Source organism: Cricetulus griseus, chromosome 2, assembly GCF_003668045.3.
Source record: "Cricetulus griseus strain 17A/GY chromosome 2, alternate assembly CriGri-PICRH-1.0, whole genome shotgun sequence".
Lineage (NCBI taxonomy): Eukaryota > Metazoa > Chordata > Mammalia > Rodentia > Cricetidae > Cricetulus > Cricetulus griseus.
The window spans coordinates 399,296,122-399,314,443 of record NC_048595.1 but is presented as its reverse complement, the minus strand read 5'-3'; the positions used below and the strand labels follow the sequence as shown (position 1 = coordinate 399,314,443).

At 49.6% G+C, this 18,322-nt stretch overlaps 2 protein-coding genes across 2 annotated transcripts; both read right to left on the bottom strand.

Moving 5' to 3' along the window:
- Nucleotides 1-475: 475 nt before the first annotated feature.
- On the bottom strand, nucleotides 476-2,089 carry Hoxc12 (homeobox C12). The gene is made up of 2 exons (XM_027396046.1): nucleotides 1,486-2,089; nucleotides 476-714 (listed from the first exon to the last, which is right to left on the bottom strand). Exons 1-2 carry the CDS (start codon nucleotides 2,087-2,089, stop codon nucleotides 476-478), a joined length of 843 nt encoding a protein of 280 aa, XP_027251847.1.
- Nucleotides 2,090-11,368: 9,279 nt separating this feature from the next.
- Hoxc13 (homeobox C13) lies at nucleotides 11,369-17,565 on the bottom strand. The gene is made up of 2 exons (XM_027396045.1): nucleotides 16,845-17,565; nucleotides 11,369-11,625 (listed from the first exon to the last, which is right to left on the bottom strand). Exons 1-2 carry the CDS (start codon nucleotides 17,563-17,565, stop codon nucleotides 11,369-11,371), a joined length of 978 nt encoding a protein of 325 aa, XP_027251846.1.
- Nucleotides 17,566-18,322: the final 757 nt, after the last annotated feature.

Sequence of the window (18,322 nt, the reverse complement as noted above, 5' to 3'; positions counted from 1 at the left end):
CACCAACCTTGTCTACTCCACCAAGTAAAGAGACTGAAGACCAGTAAGGGAAGTGGAGGAAGTTCTCTCTCTCTCTCTCTCTCTCTCTCTCTCTCTCTCTCTCTCTCTCTCTCTTCTCTCTCTCTCTCTCTCTCTCTCTCTGTGTGTGTGTGTGTGTGTGCTTCCCCACTACCTCAGCGGGAGCCCGGCAGCTCCAGTCCTGCCTCAAATAAACCACTCTTTCACAGTGCCCCAGTCTCCCCTTGCCTCTCCTGGGTTTCTGTCTTCTCTGACTAGGTTTATTCCCATCTCTCGGGGACCCGCAGGGCCTGCTGGGGGTGTATGTGTGTGGGAGGGAACCACGAACAAAACAGACAAGAGCCGTCCAGAGAGAGCCTGCCAGAGGCCCGGCGTTGTAAGCGGGACTGTATCCCAGGCTGCGCCCCCTCTTGCTCCACCAAGGCAAGCTCAGTCTGGGGCTAGCCTGTCCGGCCTCCTAGAAGAAGGAGAGAGCTTGCTCCCTCAGCAGAAGTCTTTTCTTTTTCATTCTCCGATTCTGGAACCAAATCTTGACCTGCTGGTCACTAAGATTCAAGCGGTCCGAGAGTTCCCTCCGACGCTGGCGTGTGATGAACTCGTTGACCAGAAATTCTCCCTCCAGCTCCGCCAGCTGCAACTTCGAATAGGGCTTACGCTTCTTTCTCGAGCGGCTGTGGATCGGGTACCAGGGCGCTCCTGGGTGGAGATGAACCGCAGGGTTGGCCAGAGGACCGGATTGGGGGGGGGGCGCTAGCTCAGTGCCCCGGGCCCTCTCCCAGACCCTTTCACTCTGGGCCCACACCCGGACCAGAAAGAAAATTCCTTTCCCTTTTCATTTCTAGGCATCCTGAAAGCCTCTACCCAGGCCATCCTCAGCAATCCATCGCCTCATCAGTTCCCCTCAACCCTACCACACACAGTAGTATACACAACTTTTCTATATTTCTGTCTCCATACTTCTTCCAAAATCTCTTCTCCCGTTATTATTGTTATCACTAGTATTTACATCTCCTTGCCTGGTCTCCTTGCATCACTAGGAACTACCAGATCCCCACCAGTTAGAAAAGACGTGGGCAAGCAGTAAAGAGTAAATCGTGTTGGTTGTGTTTCTTAAATAAATGTGAGTAGTGGAGGCCTATGGGAAAGCAGGAGGAAAGGCGCCCTGAAAATAGGAATGGAATCTCCTGTACCTCTTTACCCCAGGCTTGGGGAAGTCCCAGTCAGGATCCCAGTTCTCTGGAGCTCCCTGCCCCCTACAGCCACTACGAGCGAAAAAGGAAATCTCTCCAGTTCTTTTATGGGGATATTTACATGTTTATAGGGTCCTCCCCCCACACTTCTTTTTAAAAGAAGCGATATCTCACCACACATTCTGTCACCCCAGGCAGCCCCAGCTCAGGTCTCCCCTGCCCACACTGACTTTATGTTCCGTCAGAGTAAGCCGCATAAGTGGGCTGGGGTCCTTACCACTGGCTGAGAGCCCGCCGCCTGGGTTCAACGGCGACACCAGAGGGCCAGGGTCGCCCGCGCTGGCGCCCTTGTTGCCCTCGTTGAGTAGGGACGAACTGGAGTCGGATTCCAGTGACTGGCACGAGGGTGGGTCGTGGGGAGGTCCCGTGCCGCCGTCACCACCGCCGCCGCCCGTCGTGTAGTCGTACTTGAAGCCGAGCGCAGGCGGCCCCGACGGCTCCAGCTGCAGCAGCGCTGCTCCGGGCCCTGCTCCGGGTTCACGCCCGCGCTCCTCCCGCTTTAGGCCCCCACCGCCGCCCTCAGCGCACGGCTCGCGGTAGTACCCCTTGCTATCTTCCACGCGAGCCAGCTCGCAAGTGCGGCCAAAAGGCGGGTTGAGAGACACTGGGCTGCCGAGATAGGGCTGCGGGTAGCCATTGCACGGCTCGGCCGACGGCCAGGGCAGCGAGCACACGTTGTCGCGGCGTGGGTAGGACAGCGAAGGCAGCCCCGGGAGTTGCGCCCCTGACGCGCGGAAGTTGGGGAAGTAAAAGGTGTCTCCCGTGTGGATGTTCACCAGCGGCCCCACAAACCCAGGATTCAGGAGATTATGCTCGCCCATTTCCGCGGGGCCCGACCGGCAGCTTCTACTTTATTGCTATCTGACATTAAACATAGTTAAACCTGCACCAGCCACCCATTGGCCGCCTAACTCACGTGGGTGCTACCGCCAGGGGGAGGGGTGGGGACAACCGAACCCCCCACCCACATTCCCCGCACCAACTCCAACTTCCCCCTTCCCCAATCCTGGGGCGGGGGGGGGTGTAGAGAAAGGCAGAAGCAGATTTATTCGTTGGATTTCGGTTTTTAAAAATCATATAAAACCTTAATGCAGACGGGGAAGCGATCGCCCGACGCGGGGCGAAACCAAAAAAAAAAAAAAAAAAGCGACACCAAAAATATCCGCACGTACACCTCTGCACCCATGCACACACCCCCCCCAGATGTATTATCTTATCACCAACAGCTGGCTGTCTACAGCCCGTCCCTCTTTAATTAGCTCCTTTATTAACTAAAACCGTTGGAATTTACAATATCTCCCCAATAAATTACTATTAGATATTGTGTCATATAAAGTTTACTGGCTGTTTAAGGAGACGGATGAGCCCTTTGGCTCGGGGTTTATTTACAGTAGAGGCGAAGTGGGGGTGAGAACAGGTTTCCTTGCAGCTATTTCTCAGCCCTGCCGCACTGCTGCGTTCTCTCCATTGCTTTTTTCTTCTTAGGATGTGAAGAGCTGTTTGGGGTTCCTTCACACAAGAAAGATTTAGGGGTAATTGATAACGCTATATTTTCTGTAACTCTAACCCCAGCCTGGAGCCACCTTAGCTTCCACTCACCGGAAGAGGAAGAAAACGAAGGTACTGAGAAGAACAAACGAAGGTGCTGAGTTCAGTATGGACCCGTTTGCTTATTCTTGAAAATCTGGGGGCAGGGGTGGTGGTGGTGGTGGTGGCTTGAACTACTTTTCGGGTGTGACGGGTGTGACTTCTAGGGACTGATGAGCTTCTAGGAGCCTCCTGGTCTTTGTGACAGGAGGTTGTCAGCGGTTTAGCAGAAACTGGCTGGCCTGAAAGATTGCTGTATTTCTACAGCAAAGAAAACCATCCCACACAACCTTCGGGCTGGCTTCTGGGACCATTACAGAGCAGCACAGAAGAAGTCAGGAGTGGGTTGCGTTCTGAGGTGGGACAAGAGTGAGGGAAAACCTTGGCGAAGTATCCTGTTGAGGATTCAAAATTTTATTTACGGTGCAAAAAAAAAAAAAAAAAAAAAAGTCCAGAGATTGCCGAGGAGCTAGTGCTGGCTGTTAGCGATAATGAACATCTGCAAGTTCACATTGGGATTTCAACTGGGGCACCGAACAGCTCATGAAGAGAAAAAAAAAAAAAGTTCAAATGCATTTTATTAGTGTCATAGCAGAGAAACTCCCATCTCTGATTATCTTGAGCGTCGGTTGTTCAAGGTTGAATATATAGTTTGACAACAAATACATGCTAAAAAGATCATGACGATTTTTTCAGAGAAGCGCGGGGGCGGGGGGGATATGAAGGAATGTAGGTGAAATATCTGGGAATTAGCCAAAGCTACAAAACGCAGACCGAATCGCAAGGATTCTCATCTCCCTCTTTTCTCTCTCCCGCCCCTCTCTCCTGTGCAGGACGCGGCAGAAAGAAACGCAGATTTTTCGAATTCCACTGTTCCCGAAGCGATTTCATATCCCAAACCATAGCTGCTCATACCGACAGAAATGTGTCCCCGCGGGCGCCGCCCTGCCCCGCGCAGCTAGCAGCCCGCAGCTTGGCGCCCGCCCCTCGCCCCGCTTGGCCGGTTTTGCTTCCCCCGCCCGAGCCTTTCTGGCAGCCTGCTTGGCCCCACCCGTCCCCAGGAGCCCGCCCAGCGCCTGGCCCACAAGCTGGAAGCACCGAGGTCCTGGCGGTGGGATGCCAGCCTCTACCGCAACCTTCACATCAGAACCAGAAGGAGACCCGGCCCGCAGTGGGGTTTGTGTGTGTGTGTGTGTGTGTGTGTGTGTGTGTGTGTGTGTGTGTGTGTGTGTGTGTGTGTGTGTGTGTAATTGATTAAGGGGCTGTAAGGCTGCAGAGAGGAGCATCCCACAGTTACAGATCTCATGTCACAGCATCTTTGAATTTCATTTATTTTTCCGTTTTCAAGATTCATTGAGGGCACACGAACATCTAGTTTAAAAAAATGATCTGGAGGTCATTTTGGTCATAAAGATCAAAGGGATGTGATCTCAATATTACAGATTTCAATCAGAGCACTGCGCTTGGCAGCGAGGTCTCCGCCCAGGCTCTCCCGGCCTCGGCGCTCTGCCGCTATTGTTGGTGTGAGGGATGCCGAGCTGGCTTTGCCATAGTCACTAGCCTTTGTTGGGTGGAGTCTTCTCCCCGTTCTAGTTTCCCTTCGGACAATGCTAATCTCCACAAAAAGGGACCCCAGGAAGAGGGTCCTTCTCCCATCTTTCCATAGCTACAAATCTCAGGCCAGAAGCTTTTCTCGCTGTCTTCCTGGGTCACACTGCTGAGTACTCAAGCAGCAGCCACAGGGCGGCAGATGCAGCGCCAGGGGAAATGAGAATGGGTTCCTTCTTCCGACACGCATTTTTCCCAGCATGATTTGACCCTGACAAAACCATTTTCTCTAGGTTTCAGACTTGGCACAGGTCCACGCACAAAACCCTCTTCTTCTGAGCAACACATGCTAATTTTTGTCAAGGAAAGCTGAGGACTGTCTTCAGCAAAATCCCTGTTCCCAGAGTCCTGCTCTCCAAGACCCTGTAAATTTAGGGGTTTTCAGGGCCCCCGCTGAGGACCCTGACAACCCAAACGTCCAGTTTCTCCGAGTATCACGATAAACTCTGTATGCCTCAAGGTAACCTGGCAGCACGCGCAGCTTAGTAGCCCAGTTTCTAAACCGGGTTCGGACAAAAACACCACTTCCAACCTGGATCCCCAGGTCCTGCGGGAGGCTAGGGTGCGAAGCTTCAACTCTAAATCTAGCTCGTCAAGGGCGGTTCCCCAAGGGCGGGCTGAGGCTAAATGGGGAACCAGGAGGGTTATGGCAGTCCAAGACTTTCGGTAGCCGCATTTAGTCTGATTTAATCCACCGTCACTCCTCCGCTGCCCCCACACAAAATCATCACCATCGTTCAACAGCGGAACAATTGATGCTTCGGAACTCTCCTGTACATTCATCAAATCATGAGGCTCGAAGGGAAGGGGTGGCATATCTGCTAGGCCACTGGCTTACGCCACAGCTGGCCAGACTCAGCCATGCCCTGTTCATTAACTCGGAGGTTAATTAAAGCTGAAGGCAAGAATATAGTCCAAGGTTTCCCCTGAACACACAAGAAAGGCAGCCAGCGTCCTTCAGGATCGTTTACCAGCAGGGTGCCCCTCTATCTCCCCACACCTTCTCTGCGCCTCCATCCCTCCCGCATCTTTGGCCTCTGCTGCTGCGGGATAGACAGAAGCTAATTATAAAATCTCCGCAGGATCTGGTGGCCCAGGCAAAGCGGTCGGCCGTGATGAGGCTGGATTTAGGCTCTTCTGCTAATCCTAAACTGAGAATTATTTGGTTCGCTTTTGCTTTCTCTTTGGTGAGCTGAGGCCATAGAGACCCGGTTCAAGGTCATTGCCTAGTTTTCAGAAAGGGGCTCACTGCATATGCAAATGAGGCAGGGACCAGCCCTTGTAGGGATGTAAGCTGGAGCTCTACTAAGGAGAAGAAAAATGATGGCTGGGGGTGGGGGATTCTCTTCATTCATTGCCCCCATCTGATCCCTTTGGGACTCTTCAGGCTTGGGATGGACCTTTTTCACATTCAGATAAGGCTATGGGATAGGGTAGAGGGAGGCCTCTGTCTCTCCTAATTGGACTCTTCACTGGTTCCTCTAGGGGACGGAGTCCATCTGGTCTCCACCATTCCTGCAAGTGCCCTAAACCAAGGCCTCAAATTGGGAGATCGCCTGCGCAGTGCTGCTTTCTAGGGATCTGCAGCCTGGAAGTGGAGGCTTGGATTAACCCCGAAGCTCAAGCAGGCTTTCAGGCTCAGGCTCCTCTGGGTCCCGCCCATCAAAATGCCCCAGCTCACTTTTCACTCAGGAAACTGGGAGGTGGTGAGACATCTGGAAGACTACCATCATGAGCACCTCAAATAAGGGAGACATCTCCCTTATTTTCTCCGAGGTTTTACTGTGGTGCTAACAGTTAAATAGATTGTCAACTCTGACATTTTCCCCCTCCACCAGCAGAGGATCTCCTTGACTAGTAAATTACTTAGTGTCAGGAAAGGTGTGGGGACCAAGTTGTTTTTTTTTTTTTTCCCTATAAATGCCACACCCATTGCTACTGGAACCAGAGGAGAGCCCCAGGCCTGGTTTCTTGCACCTCAAAGCTGGGTTGGGGATGGGGTGGGAGTACTACTCCCAGTTCCCTCATTGCTCAGCCTTGCCCTTTGTCCGTGATAGTGATAGTGCCCACTGGCTAGGCCCAGCCCTGGGGAGGACGAAGATATGCTTAGGTTCTGCCCAACACAGCTACTCAGCTGTTTCAAAAAAAACCAGCGTCCCAGTCCTGAGAGAGGGGTATGTTTTAGGTTGGAGCAGTATACCCTCTCGGAAGGTTATTCCTGGGTGAGAGAAGTTGTTACCACACACCCCCCACACACATATTGGCTGGGCTGGGAGTGCAGGAGTCCACTTACCTTTGGAGACTGAGGAGGCTCAGAAGGGCGAGGGGAAGGGGTTATCAGTCTTTAGAAACCTTCTGAATCCCCCCCACTGCTGCCCACCGGCTCCGCCAAGGTATCTGAGGGGCGGGGCGCCAGAGGCGGAGGGAGCAGTCAGCAGCAGGCGATCAGGAGCGGAGTTACCAGAGCCTCTCTGGAGAGGCCGCCTTTTATGGGCGTTATTAGCGCCCCTGTCTAGACTAGAGACGACACCTCCTCCGTGTGTAAACAGAGGCTGAGGGCTCCGGCGGGAAGAGGGATGGCGCTTCTAGGGGGCAAGCGGCCCTCCCTTTTTCTGGCCACCGGAAGATCAAGGCCTTTTCCACCCTCCCCCCTTTCCCGGTGATTCTGTGATGTCAAGGTCAGAAAGACCTAGTCACGGTCAAGGCTAAAAGAGGAAGAGTCTGGTTGGTTGTGAAAAAGCTCTGCCCCCCTCCTCCCAGAAGCCCCTCGTTCCCCAGGGCCCCTCAACTCTCCACAGATCCACATCTGTTCTTGGGGTTTTCTTGAAGGTGGGCTCTGACACTATGCCAGGATTCGGGCGGGTTCTGGGTGGGAGAATTCTCATTTGAACGGAGCTGCTACAGGGACCCTCAGCTCCAGTAGGAGGGCCTTTTATAGAGCTGACAGTGCTATGCATCTACATGGGTTGTTATCCACCACCTCATCCCCATTGTTAACTTAGACGCCTGTGGATCAAACTCAGGAGAAGATGGTCTTTCAAGAAGCCATGGAGGGATCTGCCGAGAGTTTCTGGACTTACTTTCTCAGGTGGGTTCCCGACTCTGAGACTTTTACGGAGAAGGCCATCCTTCTAGCCCTAGATGGGAATATTGTGGGCAGACAGGAGCTTTCTCCCCTAACACCAAAAGACTCATTCCAAGTCCTACCTGGCATCATGGCAAAATGACCTTCAAAGGAGAGTACTATGAAACCCCAGTGGTCCTAGACATCCCAGCTTTTGGTCTTGGGGCTTGGAGAAGCTGGGGAAAGGTGGGATTGTGAGAACTAGAGCCTCTGTTTCCAAGGAGGAAACCTCTGTGTTCACAGCCCTTTCTGCCATGCTGAGGTGCCCTTACAGTTGCTTACAAAACCCTTACTCCAACCAAATCTTAGGAGACTGACTGCTCATGAAGAGGAAGATTTTCTTTGATGCATGTAAATAAAGACAAAATCACTCTTCAGCTTGAGATGAGTGAGCTGACTACTCACACACATGCAAGCAGGAGGACAGTCTCTATTGCTCAAAGGAACTGGCACACATGCATCCCCAAAGATGGTATTATCTCTTGAAAGAAGGAAAGCCGGTTCAACCAAGCAAAGAATAGTTTCCCATCTTTGCTTCCCTAGAACACAAGATCACACAGCTTTATACAGTACTTATTTACTCTGATTGGAGGTGCATCTCCAAAATTAATCCAGGTCTGAAAATGCTCAAAAATCAAGCTGATATATCCAGTTGAGTATTTGAAAATACAAAGAACCCTGGGCACGCTTGGGCACACTGGGCACAGAGAATGTTTGTAAACCTTACTTGCCTTCCCGGTGTTCCGGTGGTGTGTCCTCAGGAGCCCCATCACCTGCTTCTGAGAGCTTAGGGTGCTTCCTTCCTCGTAGGAAGACTTTATTTTCCTGCATCAAAGGGTCATCTGCTTATGTTACCTAGGTGGACCCTGAATGCCTAGGCTCAATCAATCCTCCTATCTCCACCCCAAGATAGAGCTGGATGCCACCTCACCAGCTAAGACTTGACCCTTTGATTAAGTGTAGGTTTGTGTGCAGAAGTGGAGGGCTACCTTGGAGAACCCTAAAATTATCTTTACCCATGAAGTCCTCAGCTTTCATTATGTCTACAAAGTGTTATAGGAGTACCAGGATGACTAAGACATCTGAGGACCCATACCAGAAGAGCCCTAAATTTGCTTCATTTCTCTGTCTAAACAACTCTTTTTGTCTTCAGAGAAGTCCAGGGGCTTTTGAAAAGAGATTCGGATTGTTGGTGGGGAGAGAAAGGGAAATAAAATTAACAGTGACTCTTGTTTCTGGGAGATTCACCTATTCCCTTTCAAATCCCCACTGCCAAGTGTGTGGTTCTCTATAGTCAGCCCAGAGTTGAGTGTTGAATAGGACTGGCAGTAACTTCAATAGCATAGACTCCATGGAGGGTAAATTCTTCAGGTTCTTTGTCTCTCAGACTCTCTCTCTCTCTCTCTCTCTCTCTCTCTCTCTCTCTCTCTCTCTGTGTGTGTGTGTGTGTGTATGTATGCTGCCTCCCCCCCAAGAAAATATTTATTTACATTAAAATTTAAAAGCTTCAGCTCCATCAGGCAAAGGGAGCCAGAGAAATCTGATTTTCAACTTGATGCCTCCAGTCTTTCTGTGTCTCAGGAGAGAAAAAATATTATATATAAATAAAAATTGCTGCAGTAAAGATTTAATCTGAGATAACATTGTTTTAGGCTATATTGCTTTTTAAAAGTCTCTTAACCTGACAACTTAACGATCTCATTAACTCTACCAGATAGGGAGATAGGCACAGACGCGACAAGGAAAACAAATTAGTGGCAGCATCTACACAGGCCCCTGGAAGACAGAGGTTCTTAGGAATTCTAGAAAATAAAAATGGAGCTGGCCTGGCAAACTGGATGCTCAAAGCTTCTGGCAATCAGATTTCTTCATTTAGGTGGATGGGACAAAGAAAAGTGTACAGCCTGGGAAAGCTGAGCTCCAAGCTATCTCTGTCAAACTGTACAAAGACCACCCCAAACCCAACTCCAGGCCTGATCTGGCTGTGAACCCCTATGGAAGTCTGCCTATAGGGGCCTAAGATGACCTACCTACCACCCCTACCATTACTACCATTTCCCCAGTCATTTCTCAGCCAAGATGTTACCTTCCTAACACCCTAGAAACAGTTAGAGAGCAAATCCAGAGCCTTGGACATGCTAGATAAGAGCTCTACCACCAAGCTAACTACAAATTATTCACCAATGACCTTTTCTCATCCACTTTCAAACTTTTTCAGTGGCAGATCACGTCTTTCCCTCTCCCAATACAAATTAATCTAAGTTGGGTATTTAGATGTCAAGCTCTCTTATCTAAATAGAATACAAAATCCAAATGGTTCCAAAACTTTCCTGGAGAGAAATAAAGGTTGGGGATTTACTGTTGTAGGTGATGTCTATATTCTTCCCCAGCTCTGGCTGACTGGTTTGGGCCATTATAGTCTTCCCTGAAGAGTCAGGAGAGAAGGGCTTTAGAAGGAATCTGAGCAATAAAATCAAGGCCAAAAACAAAAGGATATTTTATTTTAAAAACAAGTTTGTGGGTTATTTTCTTCTTTGCATTCAATACATTGTCATTCAGACATCACAATACTATATACAGATACACAACATTTAAAAAAAAAGAGCCTATTTCGAATGGGCATTTCAAAAGAACACTGTTTTGTAATGAGCCAGTAGGAAGGGAGGAGGTGAGGGGGCCCCCACAGCACCAAGTTGGTTTTTGAGGAGGGAGAAATTAGGCAGCATCTACATTTAGCTGGTTTATCCAGAGCCAGTGATTTCAGCCTCCTTGATCAGCTCCTCAAGCTACCCCTTAGGAAATCAGTAAAAATGAAAGTGTATGGTCTCTCCAATATCTGCTATTGCTTATGTGGAGACAGGACTGAAGATCTTCTGAGGGACCCACCCTCCATCTCCTTTAAAGTTTATAAAAGTTCTGATTCTAAGCCTGGCCTAATTCCCAACCTTACTATGAGAGAGAGAGAGAGAGAGAGAGAGAGAGAGAGAGAGAGAGAGAGAGAGAGAGAGAGGCCGCACTTAGCATTGTGACTGGAGGTTTTTGTCCTCCTTGGATTTCCACGGGACTGAGAGTGCAAAGTAGAGGAGATAGTGGGGTCAAAGGCACCTCCCGGGAAATCATTTCTGGGGTAGGATGTGGCTAGGGGCTGCACCAAGTCCAGCTTTTGTTGAGACCAAAAGAAACAAAAAAGAAATCCTACAAGCTCCAAGCATCGTCTCAACTCCAACCACACTGCCAGGCCCTAAAGATTATCAATATTAACACGACTTTTAAAAGATGCACAGAAAAATCGAAACTGGGAAAGCTTGCCTACAGAGTGCAGGGGCGATAGTAAAATGGAGAAACAGGAAAGAAAGCAAGAGCTCCCCAGATCCTGTGCCCATGCGCCCCCGGAAGGAGGGTCTTCCACAAGCTGAGGCACAGGAAGAGGCAAGAACTGAGTCATTTGGAACCCCTCAGCTCCGCTTTGACAGAATGACTGGGCTTTCCTGGCCACTCTGCTTTCTAGTGGGACAAACCATGAAGGCCAGAGTGTAGAGGCAGTCTTCCTCTCGCAATCCATCCTAACCCACCTCTACAGCTGCGGATGCTGAGGGGGTGCCCTTTGGGGAGGTTGAGTTTAGGGGTGGGATGGGGAGTAAGGTAAGGCAGAGCGCAACGCGCTGTTCCCTCTTTCTCGGTAAGATTAAATAGTGGTCTGCACCGGTGGAGCGTCCTTCGGGTGGATTCCCGTTATGGTACAAAGCGGCGACATAAATAGACGGGGCGGGCGGGTGAATGGTCAGGTGGAGTGCAGATGAGGTGCTTTCGATTTGCTGACTACCTTCTTCTCTTTCACCCGCCGGTTCTGGAACCAGATGGTGACCTGGCGCTCCGAGAGGTTCGTGGTGGCTGAGATGCGCCGGCGCTTCTCTTTGGTGATGAACTTGCTGGCTGCATACTCCTTTTCTAGCTCCTTCAGCTGCACCTTGGTGTAGGGCACACGTTTCTTGCGCCCACGCCGGTAGCTGCTCACTTCAGGCTGTAGGGGAACCACGTCTAGGGAGGAAGAGAGAAGGAGGGCAGGAGCAAGTGAGGTGGGCGGCCAGGGCCACGGGCCTGCAGGCGCAGGTCCCACAGGGTCTCCCAACTGGGCCGCCAGAATGTACTGCTTGGTGAGGCGCCCCAATCCTAAACACCTCTGTTGTATGGCCACAAAAGGTAATCTACTGGGTACCAGCCTCCTGTTGGGTATAAACTTTAAACAAAGGGGTTCAAAAAACTCAATAGTCAAGATAATGTTTTAAGGCACTTTAAAAAAAAAAGTAAATCAAAACGAATGCAAAAAAGGCATGATAAAACGTTATTTAAAAATAAAACAGAGGATCTGATTTTTCTTGTTGCCTCAGTCTCCACTATGGCTCTGCACAAACACCCTTTATTGGAAACCCTATACTCTTAGATCAGTAACCCTAAGTCCTCTTCCTGGTTATGCTTGCTGGAGTGTCACTGTTCAGAAAACCCCTTCATCCAGTTAGTACAACAGAGTCCCTATATTCTCCTCTTTGTCAGGGGAAGGACTTAGGTTGTATATTTGAGGAGAGCATCGCAGGAAGAGTGTCAGCTACAGGGTTATAGAACATCAAGTATGTCCTTAGGCTTTAGAGTGCTCAGGCCCATGAACTAGTCTAGCCTTGCACTATGGATTTGATTCACCAACATAGAGAAGAAACTATCAGATGAAGCCAGACTGCTTGTGGATCAATCACTTGGAAATGGGGGCCCAGTGTTGTGAACCATTTAACACCACCCAAAGAGGGAGGTCCTGCTGCTTTAAGAGGAAGTCCATACCCATGTTTCACCAAAAGGAACAAATTCTATCCCAACCTTCCTTTTTCTCTTCTTCCAAGGCTGAAAGAAACCTTTGACACCCTGGTACCCTAGGTTCTAACCCAGCCACTATTCTTTTAGTTTCTTCAGGCTTGGAGCATTCCACAGGAATTCAAAGTAGTATGTCACTCTCCATCTGCACTCTTAGCAGTGAAAGGCCACAGTAGTAGGGAGATTGTGTGACTAGCTCAACCCTCATTGTTTTCCTGGCCATTGTTGGACTTCAGGTGGATGATAATGACTGAGTACCTCTTCATTCCTATGGCCCTTTGAAATTACCGGACAATTCTGAAGGCAGGGGGCATCTGCTGAAGTGTTACACCCTGCCCCATAAGCATTTTCCCTACACTACCATTCCTAGTGAATCTGGCTTTCTCCCAGAGACCCAAGGCCCACCATACAAGGAGGGAAAGGGGGAGGTTAAAATCAAATGCAGAAAGAAATATAGAGCCCAGGAATAAAATGGGAAAGGGGTTCCTGTGGTTTGTTCAGGCTGTCTTTATGGTGACTTCTCATGAAAATTATCTATTTAATTTAGCAAATGTTTCTCTGCCACTGTGTAAGTAAGCCAAGATTTTTTTAACCCAAAAAAAGCAACTTCAGTTTAGCAGATATGATCTGTAAAGTTAAAAGGACGTGTGTGTGTGTGTGTGTGTGTGTGTGTGTGTGTGTGTGTGTGTGTGTCTCTGTCTGTCTGTGTGTGTCTGTGTGTGTGTGTGTATGACAAAATTTTAAAGGACTTAGCTTCAATTTGTTTTATTCTTATAGATGAAACCAATGGTTTGAGAAACTGATGATTCTGGGACAAGAATAAAAATGATGAGTAGTGATATGATGAGGGCTTTTCCCCCCTCAGAACATTACTCCAGTTGTATTTTACTAAACACTCTTTACAAGATCAGAAGTCAGAGGCTCAAGAGTAGGGAAAATGACTTCAATGACAGAACAAGAATCTAGATTCTTCTGACTCTTCACATACTGCCACCGTAAGAGTCAAAATAGAAATGGGGCATATCCCCTTTGTTGAAGGGCAAAGTGAGATAAAGGTGGGTTTCAGTTCTTGGAGGAACCAGTTAATTGTGGCTGATTTTTTTAAACTTCACTATGTGTAGCTCCCTAAACATCAACTCTAAATTCTAATGAAGTCTAATCAACACCGACCTAAAAATCTGATTAAAAGGTAGATAACTGCTCTAAACTGGTTATTATTATTATTTTATTATTATTATTATTATTATTATTATTATTATTATTATTATTATTATTATTTTCTTTATTGGATGTCAAGGATTGACTTTACCAAGTTTTTCATGGGTCAAACAGAACAGCAGGTTGCTTTTGCCTCCTGAGGAAATAGCTCCTGCCTTTCCTTCTCGAAGGAGCACCTCCCATTGTCTGCTGTTTTGGCTAGAAAGAAAGTGGGCTCTCTAGATGTGAGAGCATCTGGTAGCTTAGACTTTGAGCTGTGTCTACACTGCATAGAACAGGGACTTGGCTATTAGTTTCCCAATGTCCCCTGCCCTAATGTTCTTCCAGGTCACCTACACCAACCAATTCGTACCTCTGAATCTAATCAGCATCTATGAAGAGAAAATAAGAAGGAAAACAATGTTGTGTCATTGTTGTGTTTTGGGCTCGGGAGGCTCCTGTGTAGGGAGCCTAAACCCTGCCCACCTCATTAGTAAGCTCTGGGATTTGAGGACTATTCTGCTCAGCTCTATTCAACTTAAATTCAAAGACTTTGTCAGTACAGACTTTTAGTATGAATTCCAAAAACCCACTGTTTTCTTGTTTTGTTTTTCTTTTTGCTCTATTATCTATCTATCTATCTATCTATCTATCTATCTATCTATCTCAGAACTGTCTCTCTTTTTTCTTCCTTCTAATTCTCTCCTGAGATTTCTGCCTTTCTTGTGAAAAATGAAGAGTGTCTACTCACCAGTGTGTGTGTGTGTGTGTGTGTGTGTGTGTGTGTGTGTGTGTGTGTGAGAGAGAGAGAGAGAGAGAGAGAGAGAGAGAGAGAGAGAGAGACAGTGAAGCATGGGTCTGTATAATTGAGAGAAAGAAGCCACAACTCCTCACAGCTCTAATTATCTAGATCTTTCTGAACAATTGCCTCCATCTCCCACACCAGCCCAGACTACCATAGGTGAGGTTTCTTAGAGCCAGAGGCAGTGAAGAGAGACAGTGGTGTTTATGGCTAGATGTTGCCGAATGAACCACAATTGCATAGACAGAGTTATCTGAAAATCTCACTACTTCTAAAAGACCTGTGTGGGTAGAAAGATGGAGGGTGTCTGAAGATAATTTCTTTTTCATCTGCCTCTCTCCTGGACCTCTCCAGGCACTGAGATGCACCAGCCAGAATCTATTTCTACATGGGAGTGTGAGCTCAGAACAGCGGAGGCACACTGGATTTTATATCCACTTCTGTTTTAATTTGCAAGTGTATTAAATCTCAGTTGGGCTGTGTGTTTTTTATTTTAAAGATATCTCTCTTTAGAAGGCTGTGATATAAAGTTTATTTTTAATGTGTTGTTTTTGTTTCTGGGAATCTTTAGGATGTTTATTTGCTCAAAGATAATTCTGAGCTTCTCTCCAATGCTCTACCCACCACACTGCCCGCATGCCTATTCAGGGAAACATCAGCAGCTCTTTCTAGTATACTTCTTTATGGCCAATAGTTGCTTTTTGCTCTAGGCCTGGGTTCCTACCTACAGTGAGCAAGGTGGGTACCAGGTTCCCAGCCCACCGGCCCTCATGACATGACCCATCAGTTTCACTACCTCTAGGATTCCTGCTGGACCCTCATTCAAGAAGCTTTCTGTTTCATGAGCTAGAGAAGTGAAAGGCAGCCTATCTTCTATAAATGTATTATGGAATGTCTACATATGAATAGCTTATCTTATAAAATGTATCAGTCTTGCTTCACATTAATTAATAAAATTGTATTCTATAAAAATCTTATAGCTAATGCAGAGAATGTAGTATATGAGACCATTGTACTACAACCATGCCATCAGTTCTGGCAGTCAGAAATAGGATGCCTTGTGTTGGTCTAGCTCTGGTATTGACTTATGTTATATTAAGTGATTTCATACTGCTTATCAAAATGTAGTTTTTTGCTACATTCTGTAACATCATTCAATGATTCTTCTCCATCTACCTCTACCTCTCCACCCAATCCCGGATGCAGAGGAAATTCAGACCCACCTTTAAGAGGTCTTTGGGTTGATCCTTTCGAATGAAAATTCCCCAGGCCTAGCATGTAAGGCTGGGGGCTCCTTCTGGGCAGTGGGGACATATCTTTGGCTTCCCTAGTCTCCCAAGGATTTCTGGAGCATCAGAAAAGAGAGGACTCTCTTCTGAGCTCTGTAGTGAGAGCAGATCCAAATGCTGGCTTCTCTAGACGACCCCCCCCCCAAAAAAACACCCTTATTTCTCAGATCAGAATGAAACCCAAAGCTCTTGATGAGATTTTGGGAGACCTGGGACTTGTCTTTCTCCTTTGGGGAGTGAGGGGGAGTTATGGAATCCTTTCCTGCTTAGAGACAGCCTCAGTTAGAGGAACAGTACATGAGAGATGTCTTCTTGCACACACAGCCAGACAAGAGTCAGGCGTTCTAAGCCAGAGGCCCAAACCGGGCTGCCTCTCCCACCTCTCAGATCCCCTTTCTCCGTCTGGAATGTCAGTAACTAACTCTCATTTGAAGGACTTGGCTGCGGATTCACAGGATTTAAGCTCTGTGTACCAGAGCAGCAAAGAAAATTTCGCATTTCAGGAGAGGACACAAATCTTACACTCCCCCTACGGAGATTTTAGCTCTTCTGCTCTCTTAAAGCACACCTACGGTCAAGTTTTAAAAGAAAACACTGTACATTTCTATAGGCTCTGGAGAATTAGATCCCTATTTTAACGCTATAGTGTCTGGCGCCTGACAGATCCTGAAAACTCGGCAAGGTAAAGATTCTTATTCTCCTCAAATCCCCAGTTCGCCACTTTGAGAGTTTTGTTCTAGGTTCCAAGGCAAGAGAGACCCAACCCCAACCAATTCCTGGCCGGAAGCGGGTTTAGGAGCGAGGATCCCTGCGTGAAGCTGGAGCGGGCAGGGGGGAGGAGGCGGTGAGCTCCCGACCGGAGCCCAGCCGGCGCTCGGGCGCCTCTGATTGCTTCACTCTCGACCCGGCAGCTCCGGGGAACGTGTCGGAGCAGATTTCTTCCCCAGCGCATTCCTCAGCACAGCTCGCCCGGCCGGCTCCTTCGACAGCCCAGCCGAGCCGGCGCGCCGGGGCCAGACGGCGGGGGTGGCTGGGGCGCGGAGCCGCGGGGCAGGCAGGGCGGGGAGGGGTCCCTGGCGGCGGCGCCGCAGCTCAGGCCCCTTCCTTACCTGGGAAGGGAGACTTCCAGAGGTGGGCGGACTGCGACTGCTCCTTGGAGCAGTACACCTGACTGTCCCAGCCATTGGAAAGCGCCCAGTGCTGGTAGCCTTCGACAGGGATGAGCGCGTCGTGACGCGGCTCCGGGTGCCCACTGATCCCGGGCACCACCGACACGTCCAGGTAGCCGGGCATTGCCTGGTAGGAGCTGGCGAAGCTGGGGTAGAAGGCGAACTCCTTGGCCCTGGAGGACAGGTCGTCACCAGGCAGGGTGCCCGACGGCTCCGGGTACTTGTCACCCGGGTGGTAGGCGCAAGGCTTCTGCTGCAGGTTCACGTTGTGCGACAGGCGGCAGCCGTAGTAGCTGCCCCCGAATGGGTAACCATAGCCCAGGGTGGCGCTGGACGAGGTGGGGGGCGCCGGCGGTGGGGCGCATTGGCGCGCCGCCTCCGGGGCTGGGATGTCCGTGTAGACGGCGCCTTGAGGGGCACCCAGAGGAGCCGGCGGGCGACCCAACACGGGGTGCGGGAGCAGGTCGCGGCAGTGGCTGGCCGGACAGCTGCCCCCCCTCCATGCTCGGGCTTTGCCGGGCTCGCTCCGCTGCAGCTGCCCCGCGCCGCCCGCGCCGCCGCCTCCCCCGCCGCCGCCGCTGCCGCTCTCCGCCGCGCTGTCCTCATAGACGTACATAAGGCTCTCCGGCCAGCGCGGGTGCAGGAGCAGCGAAGTCGTCATGACATGATCTGCTCCAGCTTTTTAAAAACTCCACTTGCCAGAGGCAGCGAGCTAGGGAGACACCTCGCTCCCTTTTTCCCTCCCCCATCCCTCCTCCCTTCCCTCCCCACCCCTCCCCTCCTCCTCCCGGTGCTTCCCCCTCCCTCACCGCATTCCCACTACGCATGCGGATACACTTCATTAAGAAATCCGCCTGCTCCCGCCCTCCTCCCCTCAGCACGCCCCTGGTTCCCACGTGACCGAAGCCACAGCACGTGATGCTAGGCCTGGGTCTCCAGGGCTTCCCTCCCTGGGAGGTGGGGCGGGGCGGAAAGAAATGAAGACTTTGTTGATTGGCTCTCTGGAGAGGAAAAGGAGGAGAGAGTTGGGAGATTTAAAGGGACGGGGCTACGCCCCCTAAGCAAGCCTTGTTAGTGGAGGGGGGCAGAGAGCCTGAATTTGGCCGACGCAAAGGGACCTAGGGAGAAAAGGATGGTTCCTGGGCTCCTCCCCCCCAGGCTTAGGTTGTGTGCCTGAGAGACTGACTCGGGTTCTCAAGCCGATGGTTTTGACTACCGAAGTCTCTAAATTGGGGCTTGCAGCTAAGAATGGGGGCGAATCTGGAGTTTTTAATAATAATAATAATGATAATGATAATAATAATAATAATGTTAATAATAATAAACTAGAAAATAGGAAGGCTCCAGTGGTGGGTAACCTCACCAAGCCGCTCAGCTCAGGCAGCCTTTGACGCTGACACCAGAGTTTTGATCTCCGA

Excerpts from the sequence above, each read along its gene's own strand:
- Hoxc12 (XM_027396046.1), bottom strand. The coding sequence starts at position 2,089 with ATGGGCGAGCATAATCTCCTGAATCCTGGGTTTGTGGGGCCGCTGGTG. Across the intron at positions 715-1,485 it reads CGGCGGGCTCTCAGCCAGTG|GAGCGCCCTGGTACCCGATC; the intron begins GTAAGGACCCCA and ends ATCTCCACCCAG.
- Hoxc13 (XM_027396045.1), bottom strand. The coding sequence starts at position 17,565 with ATGACGACTTCGCTGCTCCTGCACCCGCGCTGGCCGGAGAGCCTTATG. Across the intron at positions 11,626-16,844 it reads CTGGAAGTCTCCCTTCCCAG|ACGTGGTTCCCCTACAGCCT; the intron begins GTAAGGAAGGGG and ends CTTCCTCCCTAG.